At 46.8% G+C, this 21176-nt stretch overlaps 1 protein-coding gene and 2 pseudogenes across 5 annotated transcripts in view; 2 read left to right on the top strand and 1 right to left on the bottom strand.

The window, feature by feature from the left end:
* The window catches only part of HS6ST2 (heparan sulfate 6-O-sulfotransferase 2), a gene marked incomplete at its 5' end in the record, with an annotated part of 290174 nt that extends 289661 nt beyond the window's left edge, over window positions 1-513 (bottom strand). For all 3 annotated transcript variants that reach the window (XM_081223274.1, XM_081223275.1, XM_081223276.1), the window contains one exon: window positions 86-513. In XM_081223274.1, the coding sequence (XP_081079400.1) occupies window positions 86-513 (428 nt within the window). The remainder of the gene's footprint in view (window positions 1-85) is intronic.
* Window positions 514-5923: 5410 nt separating this feature from the next.
* On the top strand, window positions 5924-6455 carry LOC308608669 (cytochrome c oxidase subunit 7B, mitochondrial-like; annotated as a pseudogene). Its single transcript has one exon. The product of its transcript is annotated as a cytochrome c oxidase subunit 7B, mitochondrial-like (transcript).
* Window positions 6456-18811: 12356 nt separating this feature from the next.
* LOC308609112 (cyclin-dependent kinase 2-associated protein 1-like) lies at window positions 18812-19994 on the top strand (annotated as a pseudogene). The gene has a single exon. The product of its transcript is annotated as a cyclin-dependent kinase 2-associated protein 1-like (transcript).
* The last annotated feature ends 1182 nt before the right edge of the window (window positions 19995-21176 follow it).

Genomic DNA, 21176 nt, shown 5'->3' with positions numbered 1-21176 from the left:
TCCCCTCGAGGCTGCCTTCCCTTCCCGCACGGCTCCCGCGCGCCCTGGCCCGGGAGCGCGAGTCCCGCTTTCGCCTAAAACGTACCTGGCCAGGGGACCGAAAATCTTGGAGAAGATCGCGCCGAGCACGTGCTTCAGCGAGTGGCCCAGGGCGGCCAGGCCCCGGGTGAGCAGGGCCCGGCAGAGGGAGCCCAGGTCCCAGCGTCTCCTGAGGTCGTGCATCCGCCTGCGGCGGCCTCGGGCCAGCAGCGCGAAGAGAGGGGCGCGCGCGTCTCCCGCCAGAGAGGAAGAAGCCTCTAGGGGCTCGTCCAGGAGCGGCTGGGAGTTGAATCCGCGAGACACACCCCTAGGAGGGCCCGCGCGGACTGAGGCGGCGACTGATCCGGGCCGGCTTGCTGCCAATTCGGCCTCTACTCTGGAATGCCGGCGGGGACAGGTGGTGCGGGCGGGCGCTTCTCGCTCCGGTTGCAACGGCGGCCCGAGCGCCCGGGCTGCACACGCAGGCAGTGCCATTACCCCCTTGAGGCAACTCAGGGTACTAAGGATCTGGAGCGAGCTTGAATTTATGTAATAATGCCTCACGCCTAAGAGCTCAAACCACTTAACAAGCAGAGAACCTGGGTTTTCTCCTGTCTTGGGGGACGGAGGTCACTCCAGTGAGCACACCAGTACACTTTGGCCTGTAATTTCAACCTCCCCTAAAATAGCAAAGGCGCAAATTGGACCTTTTCCCCTCTCTCCTTGCCAATTTCCATTCTCCAACGGAAGCGGGGGCATTTTCTGAAAAGGTAAGTCAGCATGAAGGAAAAGCATGACCAAAAAACGTTTCAGAATGGGAATTTGAGCTTTTTTACAGCAGGGACTGGCCCTTACTCCCCTCTTCTTGCTCAATCCTCAGCATCAAGCCCTGTGCCTACAGGAAGCCTTCACTCATATAAAAGGTATTAAAAGGAACGTACATGACTAAATACTACATCAGAGGGGGGCCATCTAATCCAAGGTGATGTGACAAATGAGGAAACTGAGGCCCGGAGAGGGAAAGGGATGTGCCCAAGGTCACACAGCAGAGCCTCAGCGTTTGAACCCAGGAAGCCATCCATTTCCTAACAGCACCTTTTCTAATACATAGGTGCAGACCATCCCCAAGCCAAGTGTCCAAAAGGCTCTTTTCAGATGCAGGACCAGCAATGTAAGGATTAGCAAGAAAGGAAGGAATGTCCCTTTAGGACAAGGTCCCCAGGAGTCAGAATGCAAGACCGTTCCCATCCGGTTGCTCGGGTGGAGCTTGCTGCATACCGGGAACTGGTATTTCCGTGAATGAGTGCCCACTGCTATCTAGTCCTACCGCTGCAGAAGGAGCACGGGGCGACAGCAGTATCTCAGAGCAGCGCTGCCTGGGAGGTGGGGGCCGGTGAGATGAGTCCCCCCCAGAGACAGCCTCTCCCAGGATCTGCCTCAGAACATTTGGGCCCTCACTGGACCCTGCGCCATCCCTCTTCTATTCTCTCTGCGTAGTGAAGCAGCAAGCGTTGGTCTGGGGGTCCTGAGTTTCTGTCGTTTCCTTGCTGGGCAGCCCCGGGATAATGACCTGCCCCTCCTGAGCCTCAGGTTCCTCTTCCATAAAATGGGACTAATTCCTCCTTTTTGACCATCTGGGTCACTGTGAGGATGGCCTTTGGGCAATTCCAAATATGAGGCAGTGTTTACCTGCTGCTCTAAGTTCGGAGGTGCTGACTGAGTCACGGGCCACTGAAGGCAGGGGCTCTTCTCAGGCGATTTCACAGCTGTGCCCCCTGCCCTTACCTCCCCACCCGCCCCAGATGTCCCCAGTCCTGGCTGGACTTCCACATGGCCCCCAACCTACCGGGTACAGTGAGAGACCCTTTGTCTGGCTGCAGGCATGAGGGATTCTTGAGAAACCTGCATTTCAGGCATTTTCCCTGTCTGGAGCATCCTGGGGGAATACTCTGACGGATGAACTTATACTAAGGAGCCAGATGCAGCAACTTACAAGGTAGAACTCCCGGCTTCCCTGAGAGCTCCCCTGATGCCTCCCAGGCTTGTAGGACATGTCTGCGAGGGCAGGTGACAGGGGAGCCACGAGGGTCCCTCAGGAGCTCAGCCTGCCAGCTGTCCCTACCTTCTCCCGGGCCACCCATTCAACCTCTTTGTTCTCTCCAGTATGTGGCTTTCCTCATGGTGCCATCTGAGGACCACCACCACCTCCCCAACCATTACACCATCATAATGACATTCAGTGGATCCCCAGAGAAACACTTCTGGAACAGTGGGTCACACGTTCGTGCCCCCAGCAACTAACTTTGGAGTTTCTGCTCTAAGAGAGATCGGTGGGACTGGAACATGGGGAAGCGCCTTGGGTGGGGGTGGGAGAGTGGTAACCAGTACAGGGAACAATCAGGACTTACGAAGAGGAACACAAACACATTCGCATACAGTCCGACTCTCAGAGCAAGGGGCAGTAAGGTTGGTGGTTTTGCTCTGTGCAAAGAAGGAACAGGAAGGGGCTGTAAAGTCTGGTTTCTGAGATCAGATATGTCACTAACAATCTAGTGTGAATATATACACCAGCTCACTGGAGGCTATTTGCATTTACAAGTCTTTCCTCCACCCTCATGCTATAAGAAAAAGAAGTGAATCTCTCATGGTGGATTTCATATATCAGGGTTCCTAAAAGTGGGAAGAAACTTTGGGGGGCAGTAGGGGAGCCCACAAGTCTCAGAGGACCCTTCCTGGGGTGAGGAGGCTTCCTGCTAAGAAGAGGGAACTCTTCCTGTGTGTGTCCCAAAGTGCCACGTTCTCCTGAGGCCAGGCCTGGACCTTGGCAGGACGTTCCGAGACCTCTTGCAGCGCTGGGCTAGGCCCACCTCCCAGGAACCAGTTCCTCTCAGGAACTGAATAACAGAGATCCTGATACTCTAGAAATCAGCCCTATTTTGGAGGTTGGGGAGGGGGGCAGAAGAGGAAGCAAACTGGCTGAATTGTCAGGTCTGTGGTTTTGCATCTCCTTCTTTCTTAGGGCAGCCTGAGTTGCTGCGTGTGTGTATATACTTGGGATTCAGGACTTGGAAGGTGAGGAGGACTCCGCAGTCTGATCAGGGCTTCTGGTTGTCTCCACAGTGTGGTGTGCTTTTCATTATTTTTCCAGAACCTTGTCCTTCCATGGTTTCCACAAAAGATTGCCAATTCTGGGAGCATAAAGGTCAGGCTGGCTTGCATACTAAGCAGTGCGCTCCCAAATATGCATTTGGTTTTGCTGGAGTCTGAGAGGAGCAGGAGATGGCTGAGAAAGCGCTGGCCTGGGAGTCCAGCAACCTGGCTTCTTGTGTTGACTGCTGCGAACGAGACCCTGTATTGACCCCGAGGAAGATACCTGTTCGCTCTTGGGCTCAGCTTCCCTATTTGTAAGAAGGCAAAGTCGGTGTTGTGCCTTGAAGGGCATTTTTCTGCTCTCACATGGTAAGTCACACGCTTTTCTTGTCTTTCTCAGGGCCAAAGTGCTCCCAAACCCTCAGCGCCTTGTTGCAGGGGAGAGCGTGGTCCTCCCTGCTTTCTGTGACACTCACATGGTGTGGGAGGGTGGGCACCGGGCCATCAGCAGCTGGACTTGTTCTGAGCCTATGTGGCAGGGGTGACAGCAGGGTCCCCTGTTCAAACTGAAACAGAAACAGTGAAAACTCAATGTGAAAGCAAGTGCTGCCATTCTTTATACAGAGCATAAAACACTAAAAAAATAGGCTTTCCCCTTATCCTGAGCATTCACCTCAATGCTGTCTTTCCAGCTGTCGCTAATTTAAAACAAAAAAAACGCTCATACTCTCAATTATAGGTGATTTTTGTCACGAAGATTGAAGGCATGCAAAGTATCGAGTCACTTCGTTGCTGGTTTTATGCGTCTCTCCAAACTGAATGAGCAGCAGTGCTTCACGGAAAGCGCTGCTCTGAAATTCTAGCTTTAATACTCTAAACAGGTTGAGTGTGTTATAGACAGCACTCTCAACCACTGTCTATTTTTCCCCCACGAAGCATTGACTTGTATTTGTTTAGCTTTAAAATAAAAAAGCCATGGGGCTGAAGGAACTAAAAGAGGAGGAGGATGCCAGGGTGAAGTGTGTGCTGAATGAACGTGTGGTGCAAAGGCAAGAGAAAGAAGCACTGGACCAGGGATCATGGTCAACTCTGAACATGCAGACCCGTGGCTGCCCTTCTCCTGATGGGGGCTGCCCACCATTTCCCTGACAGTGACACCACCACTTCTCACTGACAGCCAATGGAAGAGTCAGTTCAGGCAGGGCCTTGAAAGCCATGGTGACCCAAGCCCTGGCAACCACCATAGGCAGCAGGTCAGACTCTGCTCCTGTGACAGTCACATCACTTCTTTGGGCCTCAGTCTCCAATCTTAGAAAATAGCCTGACCAGGTACCTTCCAAAAGCTGGCTTAGGGGTATAGTAAAGAGGAAGCCAATCTGAAATGAGCTTTTTTTAAAAAGGAGAGAGCACAGGCTTGGAGAGCTCATCACCCTGGGGTTTCATCAGGGTTCTCTGAGCTCCCTCAGAGCCTCAGTTTTCTTATCCGTGAAAATGGGGCTGTAACAACCTCCCTGGGTTGTTGTATGAGTTAACAAAAAAAAATCTCTGGGGAGCACTCAGTCTAGTTCCTAGAAGGAGTAGACTTGAGTAAATGTTCCTTCTTCTTCCCTTTTGACTCTATCTTTGGTTTGAGCTCTTGGCTGCATTTCCCACAACAGTAACATACACACATTTAATGACAGGTGTCTGGCTTTGCCCCCACCCGTCTTCTTTACCTGCTATCTTTTCTCACCCTCCCTCCACACCTCTCCAGTGCTCTCCTGGCTGGTGTCCTCTGGAGGAGGAAAGCCTCTGATCCGTTTAATCGCGCCGAGGAGTGGGACATGTCCACGTGACCCCTGGCAGGAGACATCTACAAAAGAGGAAGAAGAGGGCAGTGCTTCTACCAAATGTCAAATAGCTAGCTAGTGGGAAGCAGCCGCATAGCACAGGGAGATCAGCTCGGTGCTTTGTGACCACCTGGGGGGGGATAGGGAGGGTGGGAGGGAGACGCAAGAGGGAGGGGATATGGGGATATATGTATATGTATGGCTGATTCACTTTGTTATACAGCAGAAACTAACACACCATTGTAAAGCTATTATGCTCCAATAAAGATGTTAAAATAAATAATAATTTTTTTTAAAAAAAGAGGGCAGTGCTTTACCCCAGTGAATGATCCCCACCATAAGACACGATGAAACATGCATAACAGGCCAGTGGAGGAGATGCTTGGGAAGCTGAGGTGGAGTAGAGTGAAGAGTTACAAGTATGTGCAGAACTTACAGGGCCAGCCCCACTGTCAATTATTGACTCTAATTTTCAACTCCGTTCACTTCAAAAGTTAATGGTCGATCTGGCCAGAGCAGTTTCGACTCGTTCAGCTGAGCAAACCACAGCGGTCAGAAAAAACACAGTCAGTTTCGTGTTCGATCTGTATGAGCTAGAGCTGGGCCGCCAACACCCGTTCGCCGTGGCCGAGTAAAAAGAGCACCAAGCTGGAGCCCAAGAAAACAATGTTTGAGTCTCAGTTCTGCCACCAGCTCACTATGTGACCCTGGGCTAGTCTCTTGACGTCTCTGGGATTTAGCTGCTGACCTTGGTAAATCGAGGGCCTGCATTAGATGATGCTGAAGGCCCGTCCCAGCAGGGACTTGCTGTGATCTAAGCTACGCCAGCTACTAAAAGAGCTGAGGAGGGACCCCACTTTGTGTGGGCAAAAATGCACTCCCGAAGGTGACCCTCCAACTAGTGGCCTTCCGGGCTTCTACTGACTTGGAAGGTGAAGTCAAAACTGAAGGACTGGAGTTGCCGCCTTCCTGTCTTCAGTTTTACGATGCTTCCCTTGGCCAAAAACACACTAAATCGTCTCGGAGTTCGAAGCATTCAGCAAACAATGTCAAGGCAGAACCACCAGAAGCAGGTACCTGATTTCCATGACAAATATGGTAATGCTGTATTAGCCAGTGGAGCCACTTTCCACGTTGCTGTATGGGCATATACAGCAACACAAACTGGAATAGAATGGAACCTGTCCCCTGTTTGCAGTCACCCCCAAAGGAATGGAGAGAACAGTAATCATCCCAGCTGGTTTAATACTGAATTGTTTCCAAAGCAACTCATAATTGATGCCAAGTAAAAAGCATTATGTACCCATTAACATATGGTGTGATTGTAGAAATAAAGTACATTTGAAAACTTAAAAAAAAGAACTGAAGGACTGGGACTTCCCTGGTGGCACAGTGGTTAAGAATCCTCCTGCCAATGCAGGGGACACGGGTTCGAGCCCTGGTCCGGGAGGATCCCACATGCCACGGAGCAACTAAGCCCATGCACCACAACTACTGAGCCTGCACTCCAGAGCCCGCGAGCCACAACTACTGAGCTCCCATGCCGCAACTACTGAAGCCCGCGTGCCTAGAGCCCGTGCTCTGCAACAAGGGAAGCCACTGCAGTGAGAAGCCCGCACACTGCAACTAGAGAAAGCCCACGCGCAGCAACAAAGACCCAATGCAGCCAAAAATAAATAAATAAAATAAGTAAATTTATATTTAAAAAAAAACTGAAGGACTGGGGAAAAGTGTTGAGAAGTGACCTCCAGCTGACACAAAAGCCCTAGGTGGTTTTAATAATGATAATAACTAAACCAAGAATGGCCTTGCCTGGTCCACAGCCTCCCACTTGTTCGCCTACTCTGGGGTCTTTGCAAGAGAGAAGCACACCCATTGCTGATCTCCTGACTGGTCTCCGTGGGAGTTCCAGTTTTGAATAATAAAATACAAAAGCTGAAAATTATATCTCAGAGCAACACAAAGGATTTGGAGGAAGCTAGCCTTGAGGCCAAAGTGGCTCCCAGGAAAAGGATTTCTTTGTCACTCAAATGGGCTTGAAGGGGAACGTTTTAGAAGAACAACCCAGGAAAAGAGAAAATTAGAGAAATCATACATGTCACAGACTAAATGAAAATTAATTTTTAATCAGAGTGAGCCAGACTAGACTTAACTGGGCTTGAGAGCAAAACCTGGAAAAGGACTTACTTTTTTATGTACACATTTTCAAAATCCACATTTTTCCAAAAGGCATGAGAATGCAGAAAGCTACAACATTAGAGCAGCAGGGGAAAATGAACTTGGTAAAAGACGCGTTGAATGTTCATCTCCACTGAAGAATTTGCCTCAGTGGGTACCATCTTGTGAAAGATTTAGCTGATGCAGAAGACAATATTCAAGTCCCCATTGAGAAGAGTTGATAGGAATGAATGAAGGGTGAGAATTGTAATGGGGGGCGGTTGAGGGGAGGGTAACATTTTGTCAAGGATGCTCCAGTGCTCTGCACAATGGTCATGTCATGGCCATGGTCATGTCTCCTGCAGGCTGACTCCAGAATGTTTAGCAAACTATGCCAGTGAGAGCTCCCGGACTCAACACCTATTGTGTATCAAGCACTTGGCTAAACACTTTACATGCCCTCTCTCAATTAACATGCTCAGCAGCCCAATGAAGTGGTTACCTCTGTTGTACTTATTTTACAGATGAGTAAGCTGGGTTTTACAGAGTTACAGCTACCCAGCTAGGAAGTAGAGCTGTGACTTGAACCCAAATCTGTCAAACTCCACAGTGACTCCGATGCCCCAGTGATCCTCATCCAGCTCCAAGATGTCTGGGCATGAGCTGGATAGTGTGAGATATCATGTCCCCAAATGGAATATCAAGAGACTTAGATAGTCCTCATCCTAGGCAGGAGAGCTGGGCAGAGACAGATCATGGTGTGTGTGTGTGTGTGTGTGTGTGTGTGCACGTGCACGCACACACGTTTGTCCATGCACATGCTCTGAGAGCACTGAAGGAGATGGAGGGTAGGTGCTCAGAGTCTGAATTTTAGTAAAGAGGGAAGCAGAGATGGAGACACTGCGAACTGGGTAACTCAACGTGCACACAACCTTGGGACGTCACCCACATTATCTGATAGTGTTATTTTTTGGAAGTGTCATAAGCAACTTTGTCCACTCCACTATGCAATAACCTTCTGGAAGGCTAGGACCTTAGCTTCTTCATTTTTAAAACTTCTCCATAGCTCCCAATAGCAATAATATTTGGTCTAAGGCTTCTCAGTTGACCAAATACTTCCACAGACACTGACTGGACCTTCATAACAACTCAGTGAGGCAGCCGTCGTTGTCCTCACTTTATCTGTGAGGAAAATGGTGTGCCTTAGGGCCGAAGGAACTTAGTCAAGGGCACACAGCTGGTACGGAGTTGCCACTGCTGACCACCCCCTTAATCCACCCAAGCACACATGCCAACATGAGGTAGTGCCAAGGCACCTCACAAAGGATCTAGCACAGAGTAGGTGCTCAAGAGATGTTAGTTTTCCCCTTACTTGACAATATATGGTTTTAAAATGTTTTCTTTGCACTAACTATATCCTACTGGGTACCCCAGTATCTTCAACAGAGACTGGTCCACGTTCTCAGAGAGCTTACCATTGATGCAAGAAAATACAGCCAACGTGTGTGAACCTGAGGATAGTGAGCCACTGACTAATCTGTGACACAGGCTCTAATGCAGTGAAAGCTCTGAGGACGCTCCACAGTGGGCTGGAATGGTCAGAGGTTTCCTAGCAAACATCAGGGGGAAAGGCCTGGAAAAGCCGATCAATCCACTCTCCCCTCCTTTTTGTCTGAATCCCAGAAAGAGGAACTTTTGCTGATAGAAACTGTTTTGATCGTCTTTCCTTGTGCCCAGTGACCCAGTCCCTTCCTTGTCAATGAGGTTGTATGAAAAGTGTCTTAGCTCCAGAAGATGTGGTACATATACACAATGGAATACTACTCAGCCATAAAGAATGAAATAATGCCATATGTACCAACATGGATGGACCTAGAGATTATCATACTAAGTGAAGTAAGTCATAAAGAGAAAGACAAATATCATATGATATCACTTGTATCATACGGAATCTGAAATATGACACGAATGAACTTATTTATGAAACAAACAGACTCACGGACATAGAGAACAGACTTGTGGTTGCCAAGGGGGGAGGGGGGGTGGGGGAGGGATGGATTGGGAGTTTGGGATTAACAAACGCAAACTATTATAGATAGATGATAGATAGATAGATAACCGAATCACTTTGTTGTACACCAGAAACTAACACAACATTGTAAATCAACTATACTTCAAAAAAAAAAAAAATTTAAGTGTCCTAGCTCTCCCCAGCTACAAATGCCACCCTCCATCTATGGCACCAAGAGTGTGACATTGTGAGGTCTTTCATCAAGGGAGCAGTATGTGGCCACACAAGCACACCACAGTTTGTATCAACATCCACAGCTCCATTAGAACAAATAGTTTATTTTTTAGACCAAGTCAATAAGCTGCTTTTTCCAGGGAGAAGAGCGAGCGGGACAGACACAGTTCAAGTAAAATAAAAGACACTCAGCATTTCACCCTAAATGTTTCCATAGTTCCAGATCTCGCCAGCGGTTTAGTAGCAAGTCAAAGCAGAAACTGACATTTGGTGTTCCAGAGTCTTCTGGAAGAGAGCCAGATAATGAATTGTCAAATGAACAGTTTCTGGCTCTCTTATCAAGGACAAATCCTACTCCAGCTGAGATGCTAGCAAACCAAGAACAATGAGAACAACAATAATTTGCCAGGATGATGCAAACCCAGAATGCAGGAGAGGCTATTTTCTTTGTTGACTGCGTCTGGAAATATGGCTAGATGTGATTTATCATCTGCATTAGATGTTCTTCCATAACATCCTAAACAGACATTTTGTGCTGGATATCAACTGGAAAAATTTTTATTCAACACTAATTTCATCAAAACCTGGATAGTTGATACAGCCAGATTTTGTCAAATGAGGGAGAATTAGTATGATACAAACTATTCACTATAAAGACATTACTATATTCTCTAAGCCTTCTTTGAGCTCTGTTATACACTAGAGTTTGTGGCCTAATACTTGGATTAAAAGCGGAGAGTAGGATATTCAGGCTGAATTGTGCCTCCCCCCAAGACCCCTGAAACTGATCTGAAATGATAAGGCAGTCCCTCTTAGGAATATTTCCAGACTGTTCTTCATGTAAAAGAACATAAGAAGTTCCCAAAAGCCGAAGAAACTGAGTGCCCTGAGCAGATCCTTTTCCTGCCCTTCATTCTCAAAAGTTCGCTGCAAAGGCTCTGGTCAAGTGCTGCAGGCTGCTCTTTCATCTCCGTAACCTGAGTGCCTTTGCAGAACAGGCTCCCTCTCCGGTATTCAGTGAATTCCGAGTCAAGTCCAGGCTCGAGTCAGCTGCCTCCACATTGTAAGTCTTTTGCAATTCGATGGATGGCTTGGCCCTTATGCCTTGAGGATTGGAATCTCCTGGGCAGGGATAGGATTTCACTTTCCATGTCTACAGTGCTTGCACCAAGTTTATTAATATAGTCTATACAGGGGGATCATATTGAGAGCAAGCTGGAATCCACATCACAGAGCCTGTGGCTTGAAGCTAGGCTGAGCCGAGCCCACAGGAGGAGACTGAGTCACCCTAAGCATCCAGTCACCCTGGGGAATTTTAAGAATTCAAAATCAAGTTCAAGTCAATCCTGTCTAAGACACTGTGTCTTTCCTTCTATATCAGCCCCACTCTCCCAGACATCTCACCCATGCCTGGAAGTGCACTTCAACGTGTAAGGGGGAAGAAAGTAATCTGGGAAACACCTCAGGTGTTACCTCCACGGAGGAGTTAGGGACTCAGAGTTTAAAATGAATGAATGAATCATAATACAGTGATGTATCCCAGCCTAAGAATCAATAAGACCCTGGGAGGAGCTGGCAACTATAGCGGAAAGAACACACTTTCTGGAGTCAGATCAGGATTTGGATCTCCATCTGGCTCCTTACTAGCTGTCTGGCCTCAGGCAAACACTTAGCCTTCCAGGGCCTCAGTTTCCTCCTCTGTACAATGGGGATGATCCTAATCAGCTGTCTTGTAAGGTATGCAGGAGAAATTAGAGAGATAATGTACATAAAGCACCTTTTACAGAACCTGGCAGAGAATAGGTATCCAACAAATGGCAGCTACTGTTATGGAACAGGGCAGGAGAGATGGCTGGGTCTGGCTTAGCGTCCTCCAGTCCTGGGTGAATGTGTGCCTCCACCGTGGACAAGAAGTACTCTGCTCAAATACGACACTGGATCAATACATGTGCTTTACTCCTTCTTCTACCTTCATGTCTTTAGTGACCCAAGTCATTCATGACTGCAAACTCTATGCAAGCTCAAACATCATAGAAAACACAAAAATTCTCTTGACCCACATCTAATCCCACTCCCTTTCCTCAGGGTAGTCATTGGTTTCAGTTCGTTTTGTAGGTTGGGGGGCTTTTTTGGTAAGCAAGTGCATATAAGAATTGACATATTAAAAAAAAACAATGTTGTTTTATGTGGGTTTTTGGTAAAAAACCAAAATGTATGTTTTGCATGTATGTTTCAATATTTTATTAAAGTATAATATGCATATAGAAAAGTTAGGACTCTGCGCTCTCACTGCTGAGGGTGCGGGTTCAGTCCCTGGTCGGGGAACTAAGATCCCACACCAAGCCATGCGGTACGGCCAAAGAAAAAAATACCATCACCCCCAAAGCCTCTTTTGAGCCCTTTCTAGTCAATAAACTCACAACAGTGGCCACTATTGTGACTTATATCAGCGTAAATTAGTTTCGCCTGCTTTTGTACTTTATACAAATTGAATCATACAGTGTATTAGTCTTACGTGGCCACTGTAACAAATTACCACAAACTCCACAGCTTAAAACAACACAAAACTATCATCTCACAGTTTCTGTAGGTCAAACATCCAGGCACAGTGTGGCTGAATTCTCTACTCAGGGCCTCCCAGGGCTGAAATCAAGGTGTCCACCAGGACTAGGGTCTCCTCTAAGGCTGGGTTCCTCTTCAGAGTTCACTGGTTGTTGATAGAATTCATTTCCTTGTGGTTGTAGGACTAAGGTCCCCGTTTTCTTGCTGGCTCTCAAACAGGGGTCATTCTCAGCAACTAGAGGCCACACATGTTCCTTGTCACAAGGCCTCCTCCACATTCAAGCCAGCAACAGAGAATTTCTCTAATGTCAACCTGCCTCGTGCTTTAACTCTGACTTCCTCTTCTGCCAACAGCCAAAGAACATGCTCTGCTTTGAAAGAACTCATTTGACCAGGTCAGGCCTCGTCTGGATAATCTCCCTATCTTAAGGTTCACTGCTTTGGGACTGTAAATCCGCAAAATTCCTTTACAGCAGTACCTAGATTAGTGTTTGACTGAATAACTAGGGGCAGATATGTGTCTACCCGGCTCCAGGCATCTTGGAGGGTCATTCTAGAATTCTGCCACATGCAGTATGTCCTCTTTGATGTCTGACTTCTTCCACTCAACATTATGTTTGTGAGATTCATCCATATTGTGAGGATCAGGTCTTTTGGTGAACATGTGTACATACAGAAATAAACACTTTTTGTTATAAGACACTAAAGTTTTGGAGTTCTTTGTTACCACAAAATAACCCAGTCTATCCTGACCTATACAGAAATCTGGAAGTGGAATTGCTATGACCAAGGGCGATAGATGCTGCCATATTGCCCTCCAGTAAGGCACTGCCCTGAATATTGTACAAGAGCATCTTGCTTGCCACATCCTTACCAACACATGTTATGATAGAAGCGTGTGTGTATAAATGAATTGTGGCCAATCTGAGCTTTATTTTGTATGCCTATAAAATAAGGATTTTACCCTGTGTAAGGATCCAGGAGAACAAGCCTAACCCCCCTGCCTGTCCGAACCACTAACATCACCACCAAGGACTGTGCATGTCCCTTACTGTGCTCTATTTTTTCATGGAATTTATTACTCCCAAATATTCCATATATTTACTAATTCAGGATGTTTATTGTTTGCTTTCTATTTCCACCCACAAGATATGAGCTTCTGCATGGAGGAGATCTCTGTTAGGTTATTGATAGATCCCAGAGGCCTAGAAGACTGCCTGACACACAGCAGGCACTTAAAAATATTGGTTAGGGCCTCCCTGGTGGCGCAGTGGTTGAGAGTCCGCCTGCCGATGCAGGGGACACGGGTTCGTGCCCCGGTCTGGGAAGATCCCACATGCCGCGGAGCGGCTGGGCCCGTGAGCCATGGCCGCTGAGCCTGCGCGTTCAGAGCCTGTGCTCCGCAACGGGCGAGGCCACAGCAGTGTGAGGCCCGTGTACTGCAAAAAAAAAAAAAAACAACAACAAAAAATATTGGTTAAATGAACCAATAAATATTAACTCAAGACATGAACTTGAGGTTATTATTATCAATAATTATAATAAGTTATTTTTACAGTAATTGTCATCATATTTTCTAAATCAAACAATTAGGTCACTGCCTAAAAACAAGTATTTTCTGAATTGAAATGTGGGAGAAGATTTAGTTATGCATTTGTAGCCATTAAATCTACCTTGTCCTTCTTATTCTACCTCATTTTTTATTTTACTTTACATAGGTTGCAGAGAAAATTTTTTAGAATACCCTAAATTCTTTCTGGATATGCTTATAAAACTGAGACTACTGCAGAAAACCAGAGATTTAAAGATGCTCTCTTCCTAGAGCATTCTACCATACCAAAACAATAAACATTTGTCCCTAAAAATTCTGTCCTGAAATGTCTTCCCTTCTCACTGCAACTAATCAATATGCTGCTCTTCCTTCAAGATTGGAATCAGTTAGGGTCCAGAGCAGAGCTGTCAAAAAGAACTTTCTGCAACGATGGGGATATCCTTCATCTGCACTCCCCAAACCATAGCCACTAGCTACCTGTGGCTTCCAAGCACTTGAAATGTGGCTAGTGTGACTGAGGAATTAAATCATAACCCAACTGAATAAGAAGCCATTTTTATTCACTTTAATTTTAAGTAAGTTAAATGACCACAAGTGGCTAGTGGCTACCATATTGGACAGCCCAGCTCTACAGGAAGGAAATGGAAGAATGGAACCCATTTTTGATCCTTTGATTATGGCAGCCAGAGGGATCCTGAGACTCAAAGGTGACAGAAGAAGGTGCCAGGTCCTTTTGTTCACAACCCCTTCCCCCAAGTGACAGAGAAGAAGGAACAGAGTGCTCTTACCTTCTCTCCTCAGATAGAGGAACTTGGGCCGGGGGATGGAAGGACTCATGCTCTTATAGTCATTGGACATTGACTTGTTCCTTCATGTGGTCGTTGGCTTAGGCTGTGTCTATACGGGCCCAGTGACTCAAGCCGGAACTCTGGATGTGAAATGGAATTTTGGAGGCATGGATTTCAGAGCTCACACGCAGTTCCCCTGCTCACACTATGCTTTGTGCAGCTCACCCTGGGGGCACTTACCTGCTGGAGGATTGGACATTTCAAAGGAGGTGGTAACCACTGAAGCAGGTAATGGATCATAAGGAAGTAAAGTCTAGATAGGTTATCCAATCAAGAAAATAACCAGACCTAGGGTTTCAAAAGAGCAAAGAAAAATAATATTACCAATTTTGAGTTACTTCTTAGAGCAGAGAAAATCTAGCTCTACTGCGCTGTTATGAAATTAATTCAAAGTTGAGAATCTGCAATATATTACAGCTATCAGTCTCTCTGGATGGTTTTACAATCAACATGTAAGATATGAAAGATGCCAATAACATATTAATGTGGTATTCGGTGTTCAATCTTCTTTATGCAGCAGAATATTACAGCTGAGCAAAGAATGATCAAAAAGTTGGTTCTCTTTTACACAAAGAAACAGAAGAAGGAAACTTGAACTTTAAATTATCCCACCTGTCATTTTCCATTGATTGAGTCTTCCTCATTAAGATAAATTCCGAGCTAGAATATCATTTTTATCTTTGGAGCTCTCCAGAAAGTATGCCCTTCAGCTACCTTGGTTTCTCTCTTTTTTTTCTTTCCTTATTTTTTTCTTTTACTTTTTTTTCTATATTGGCAGCTACCAAGGAAGAATGGAACACTCTATCCCATTGTGTGTATCCCAAATTTCTTATTTGAGTTCTTCTGGAAATATATGTACCTGTAGCTTAACACCTGACACCCACTTGCAGATAAACCCAAGCAAAGTCAGATGTCCCCTTTGTCTCTTTTGCATGCCATGTTGACACAAGAAGGGTGTGAGACTTCTCTTGGACAGAAGAGAACCCAAACTCAGCTCTACCATAAAAGAGCTGTGGGATCCTAGGGGTGTCCTTTACCCTGATTCTCGGCTTCCTCTTCTGTCGAAAGGGAGACATTAATGAAGAGGACAGGATGGCTAAGTGAGTCTGCTTTATGCCTTCTGGCTGGTTCTAACTTACTTCTTCTGACTTAGTTCCCTTCTCTCCCAGCATGCCGTGGCTCTGCTCAGTGACTTATTTCAACCCTCTCCAACAGCTAATGCTGATGTGATGCAGATAGCCTTGCTAACTGGCAGATAGCAGGTGCTCACTCGGCATGAGTTCATCCCTCCCTCCCCTCTGTTCTCAGCAAAGCAGCTAGAGCTGCATGTTCATCAGAGGCCCCTTGTTCTTACCCCTGCCCTTCGTTGCCAGGGATAAAATGAAGGGATGAAGCAGGAAGCACTCATGATGAAAACATGCTTACGAAGACAACGCAGGTCCAAATGGACCCTGTGAAAAAGTGGAAGGGCAGAAGTTTCTGTTCAGTTGCCTTCCCCCACTCCTCACCCCTACACCCCTGGGGATCCACCTACTTCCCTACTGCCCCTACTTGTGGGTTCAGCACCCTCCTTTTCCCTTCTCTTGCCCTCCCCAAACCCACCTTCAGACCCTTCATTCACACTACAGTGTGGGCAAATGAGAACCCTCCTCGTTCCACATACATTTGCACGCGGATCAGAATCTCCAGATAAAACGGATTGTTCTCGGGAGGGAGACGCAAGAGGGAGGAGATATGGGGATATATGTATATGCATAGCTGATTCACTCTGTTATAAAGCAGAAAGTAACACACCATTGTAAAGTGATTATACTCCAATAAAGATGTTAAAAAATAAATGGATTGTTCTCTGAGTACAGAATCTCAGGCATCAAGCCGTGGGAGAATAGTCTCCATTTTAAAGGCCTTTTCTGGAGTTCTGGAAATAAGGCCGTGTAATTACATGCCCACAGGGGCGAGCCAACACCACAGTGCCTTCTTGAACCACAGGCAGGGCCAACTATTTTCCCAGGGGAGGTTGCCCAAGCAATGACCCACGAAAGGAATCCTCCTAGGTCCCGTCAGTTTGAACAAGAGAGGGCAGCAGAGAGCGGGTGGCCAGAGCTTCCGGAGCAGAGTAAGCGTGGTTGGATAAAATGCTGCCATTTGGAGACAGGCTTGTGAGGAGGCAGGTTGCAGATGGGGGCGAGGTTGATGCCAAGAGAACAAACAGGACGGGGTGGGGGCAGAGGAGGGGAAGAGGTCTAGGCTTGAACAGACACCATTGTGGCTAGAGACAGAGAATGATGAAGGTATCAGAATCTCCAGATAAAGTCTCTAGGGAGGAAACAAAGGATTCTTCAAGAGCCTAGAGCAGCTCTTCCCAACCTTTTGTGGGTTCTGAAAGGACACACCGCACGTTTGAAAATATGATGAAATCCAAAGGCCTTCTCCGGAGAAAAGTCAACACATAGATTTTTTTAAATTAATTATTTTGGGCTGCATTGGGTCTTCGTTGCTGCACGCAGGCTTTCTCTAGTTGCATCAAGCAGGGGCTACTCTTCATTGCAGTGCACGGGCTTCACATTGTGGTGGCTTCTCTTGTTGTGGAGCACGGGCTCTAGGCACGCAGGCTTCAGTAGTTGTGGCATGCGGGCTCAGTAGTTGTGGCTCACGGGCTCTAGAGTGCAGGCTCAGTAGTTGTGGCGCACGGGCTTAGTTGCTCCGCGGCATGTGGGATCTTCCTAGGCCAGGGATCGAACCCATGTCCTCTGCATTAGCAGGTGGATTCTTAACCACTGCGCCACCAGGGAAGTCCTCAACACATAGATTTTACAATCAAACTCAAGAAGTGTTCAGCTTCCTGTCCAAACCCATGCATGGACTCCAGGTCCAAAATTAATCTAGGTGCTTAGAAACAGTAAAAGCAAGGCTACCCGGTCACTCAGGTTTCTTATCCTCTTGGATGTGTAGACCTGGGCTGCCCACTCACTCAGGAAGGGGCACCCTGGACTGTCTTCAGAGGTACTCACATTTCTATTGGTTCTAAACAATCCCAAAGCAGCCCTGGACTCTGGAGTTTATTAAGGATTCACATATAAGATTTGGGGGTTCCCCTGCTACTCTCTACCACCATCTACTCGGTAACATATTGAGATACTCCTAAGTGCCAAAGACTTTGCCTTTCTTACCTAAATATGGCCTCAAAGCAAGGAACAGTTACTCTTATCGTCCTCATTTTGTAAATAACAAAACTGAGGTGAAATCACTTGCCCAGGTTCACAGAGCCGGCCAGTTATAGGATGGGCAACCATCCAGCACACTCTGAACCTGAAGTCTGGGTAGTCAACATTACCCACGCTGATGACCAGACCCAGTTCAGGCTTCAAAGCTTTTAGAAGAACATTTAAACATTGTTCTAGGGAGGAACGTTGTTCAGAAGGTCAGTTTTGAGTCTTTGCTTTTCTGATGAAGAGTGAAGATCCCAGTCGTTGGGATACTTGCCCAATATTGGTTAAGCAGTTGAGACAGCCACCTGGGGTGGGGGGAGGAGGACCTGCAATGCTCACTTTCTCTACAGCCTCAGTTCACGTGCTGCTTCTTTAAACACTTGACACACACCTCCCCCACCCCACCCCCATAACCACACAGGTTATCCTGCTCCAGAAATCCATACAACCTGTGGAACTCTGTAGATATAAGTTGTTTTCTTCCCTTTTATTGTTATGTTCTCTTAGCTTTTAGTTGAGAAAATGTAGGTTAAAAGAAGGAATATTTCTTAGAAAAAAAAAGCAGAGCCTCTAGTGGTGCGGGCAGCTTCCTCCCCACTTGAGGACGGAGGTTTGGCTCTCTCGCGTGATTATAGGAAAAGGTAGTTTTGAGACATGGGTTCCATACCTGCTGTGGTAGTTAGCCTGTAAAAAAACATCAGTTTCCTTAAATAATTTTTAAAATGTCCCGTTTGTTAACTTACTTTTTTTTTTTTTTTTTTTTTTTGCCGTATGCGGGCCTCTCACTGTTGTGGCCTCTCCGGTTGTGGAGCACAGGCTCTGGACGTGCAGGCTTAGCGGCCATGGCTCACGGGCCCAGCCGCCCCGTGGCATGTGGGATCTTCCCGGACCGGGCACGAACCCGTGTCCCCTGCATTGGCAGGTGGACTCTCAACCACTGCACCACCAGGGAAGCCCTAACTTACTTTTTGAACAACCACGTGGAACATAAAATAGATATGATCGCAAAGACCAGGCATTTTAGAGAATAATGAAGTCAGACACGCATCACATAAATAACAGATTCCTGTGGGATAATTTAACTTGTCTTTATAGCAAAAATACGGCTACCTTCCTTACTGTTCAATCTGCTGTCATCTTAGATGTCCGGGGCTTTTCACCAGCTTGATAAATAAATTGGATCAAAGCTTCCTATAAGAAAATGAAAAATAATTTAAAATGATGTTTCTCTCCATTTTTTCTTTGAATTTAAAATTCGGGCCGCCCGCGCGCCCGCGCGCCCGCCCGATGTATGGGTGATACACTGCAGCGGGTGTCAGGGTGAGGGACGGCCATATTTGCCGGTGCGGCCCGAGCCGTCAACAACAAAAAGTGTGCGGGAGCTCGGCGGGCGCACGGACGGGCGCACGGACGCTGGGGCCGCCTCGCTGCCGCCCGGCCTCGCCGCCTTTGCCGCCGCCCTCGCGGGCCGGGCCCTGCTGCGCCCCGGCGCGCCCCGCCGCTCGGGGGGATGTCTTACAAACCGAACTTGACCGCGCACATGCCCGCCGCCTCCCTCAACGCCGCTGGGAGTGTCCACCCGCCCTCCACCAGTATGGCGACGTCTTCACAGTACCGCCAGCTGCTGAGTGACTACGGGCGCCATCTCTAGGCTACACCCAGGGAACTGGGAACAGCCAGGTGCCCCAGAGCAAATACGCTGAGCTGTTGGCCATCATCGAAGAGCTGGGGAAAGAGATCAGACCCACCTACGCGGGCAGCAAGAGCGCGATGGAGAGACTAAAACGAGGCATCCACGCTCGAGGATTGGTGCGGGAGTGCTTGGCTGAGACGGAATGGAATGCCAGTTCCTAGCTGCCTTGTGAGCCTGGACGGTTTTCCATTTTCTTCGGAGAGAAGAAGTTACAGTTCATCTCCCGTGTTCAGATGAAACTTTTGTTTTCAAAATGGTAACAGTTTGGTTTCTCCTCCCCCTGCCCCTCCCATGGTTCACTAGGCTCCGAATCTACGGCCTGTAACATTGAGGAAAGATTTTGCAGTTGATTGGGAGTTACATTTTAAATAGTTAGGAACTACCCAGGTGTTTGTTGTTGTTTTTTAAAGCACTGATTCAAAAGATGCACGTAAAAATTACCTATCTTACAGCAAACTAGTTTGCCTCCAAGATACCAGTGTCTCGCTCTCCTCTTTTGAATACATTTATGTTACCCGGATTGCTCTTTGTTCCTTTTCATAAGCTGATACAACTCGAAGGGTTTTTTTTGTAGCGCGGACTTGACAGCACACTGAACTAGCAGCTGGTCCCCTCGCTTCCCATACACTATAGATTCTGCTTAACGTAAATTCTTTTTTGCGTAAGCATTTGCATGACTATTAGTGCTTTGAAGTCGATTTTTAAAATGCACAAGTTATACATACAGAAGAAAGAGCAACCTCCCAAACCAAACCCAGCAAGGATCCCCGAAGTTTTTCCTGAGACTGTATGTAGATTTCAGTTCTGCCCTTCCTGTAAGTTGATCCAAACATCTGGAAGAAAATGGAACTGTTTGCATCTTTGTATTTACTACTCGATGTAATAAAGCTTATTTTCATTAACAAAATCAGTTTATGTTAGAGAAGGCTACATACATATACAAGAAAAATCTAATTCTCCTAGAACACTTCCTACTTTGGGTTTTATTCAAAACATCGTTTTCCACTGATTATTGTTTCCCTTTTGGTCAGCCTCCTCATCACTGCCACAGAAAGTCCTCATTCATTTACTACAAAGTTACCAAGTGGTTCTTTTCTCCTATCCTGGAACATTGTTATTTTCCTTATTCCAGTTAATGGAAGGTGCACTTTCCACGGCAGGTGGCAGGCAGAGCTCCTGATAAAATGCGCGGGTGCACAACGAATACAGGCAAAATAAATAAGGAAAATCCAGTGCCTGTGTCTTCTGTTTGCTGTATGCCTTGGGTTTCTGCTTCCCACGCAGATTTGTCATGGCACTGGTGCCCCCTCTGTCACTCTCCTAATTTAAAAAAAAAAAAATGATGTTTTTCTTAACTTCCCTGCAAAGGCATGGCATTATGGCTGATATCCATGAAATATTCAGTGTGCTGGGTTTTGCTCGATTTCCCATATTAAAGCACATTTGGAAAAGAGTTTTATTTACTTCTTACAGCTACCTGGATTAATGAGTGTCCAGCCAACCACTGTCTGATATTTTAGCTCTAAGTTATTCTTTTTCCAGGAGGAAAATAAATTTTAATTAACATGATTTCTCCACATGCTTCTGAAGGGTATGGTGCTCTCACAATGACACACGCTGCTCTGGCACACAATATGGTAAAGCACTTACCTGTACAAGGTGGTTGCTTCCTGCAAAACGGCACAGTCCTCAAGAGGAGGTGGGAGATGAGCAAGAGAAATGGAAGAGAAAGAGGGGGAGTGGAGAAGGAGAAGGAGAAGGACAGAAGGAGGGAGGAAGAGGAGGAAGAGGAGGGGTGCAGGAGAAAATTCTTGAGAGAGAGAAAAGCCCTGGTATTGAACTTTGAATGGACTGAGTTGAAATGCAAAAGCAAATGAGTCATTAATTACCCACAACAGATGACCAACCAGAAGATGCTGAGTCATCTTAAAGGGGCAAGGTCTAGTAATTTCTTCCATCAGTGGAAATGGGGG

This window comes from Mesoplodon bidens, assembly GCF_964165515.1.
Source record: "Mesoplodon bidens genome assembly, chromosome: X".
NCBI classification, from domain to species: domain Eukaryota; kingdom Metazoa; phylum Chordata; class Mammalia; order Artiodactyla; family Ziphiidae; genus Mesoplodon; species Mesoplodon bidens.
Note: the sequence above shows the minus strand (reverse complement) of the source record. Positions and strands in the feature narration are given on the sequence as shown.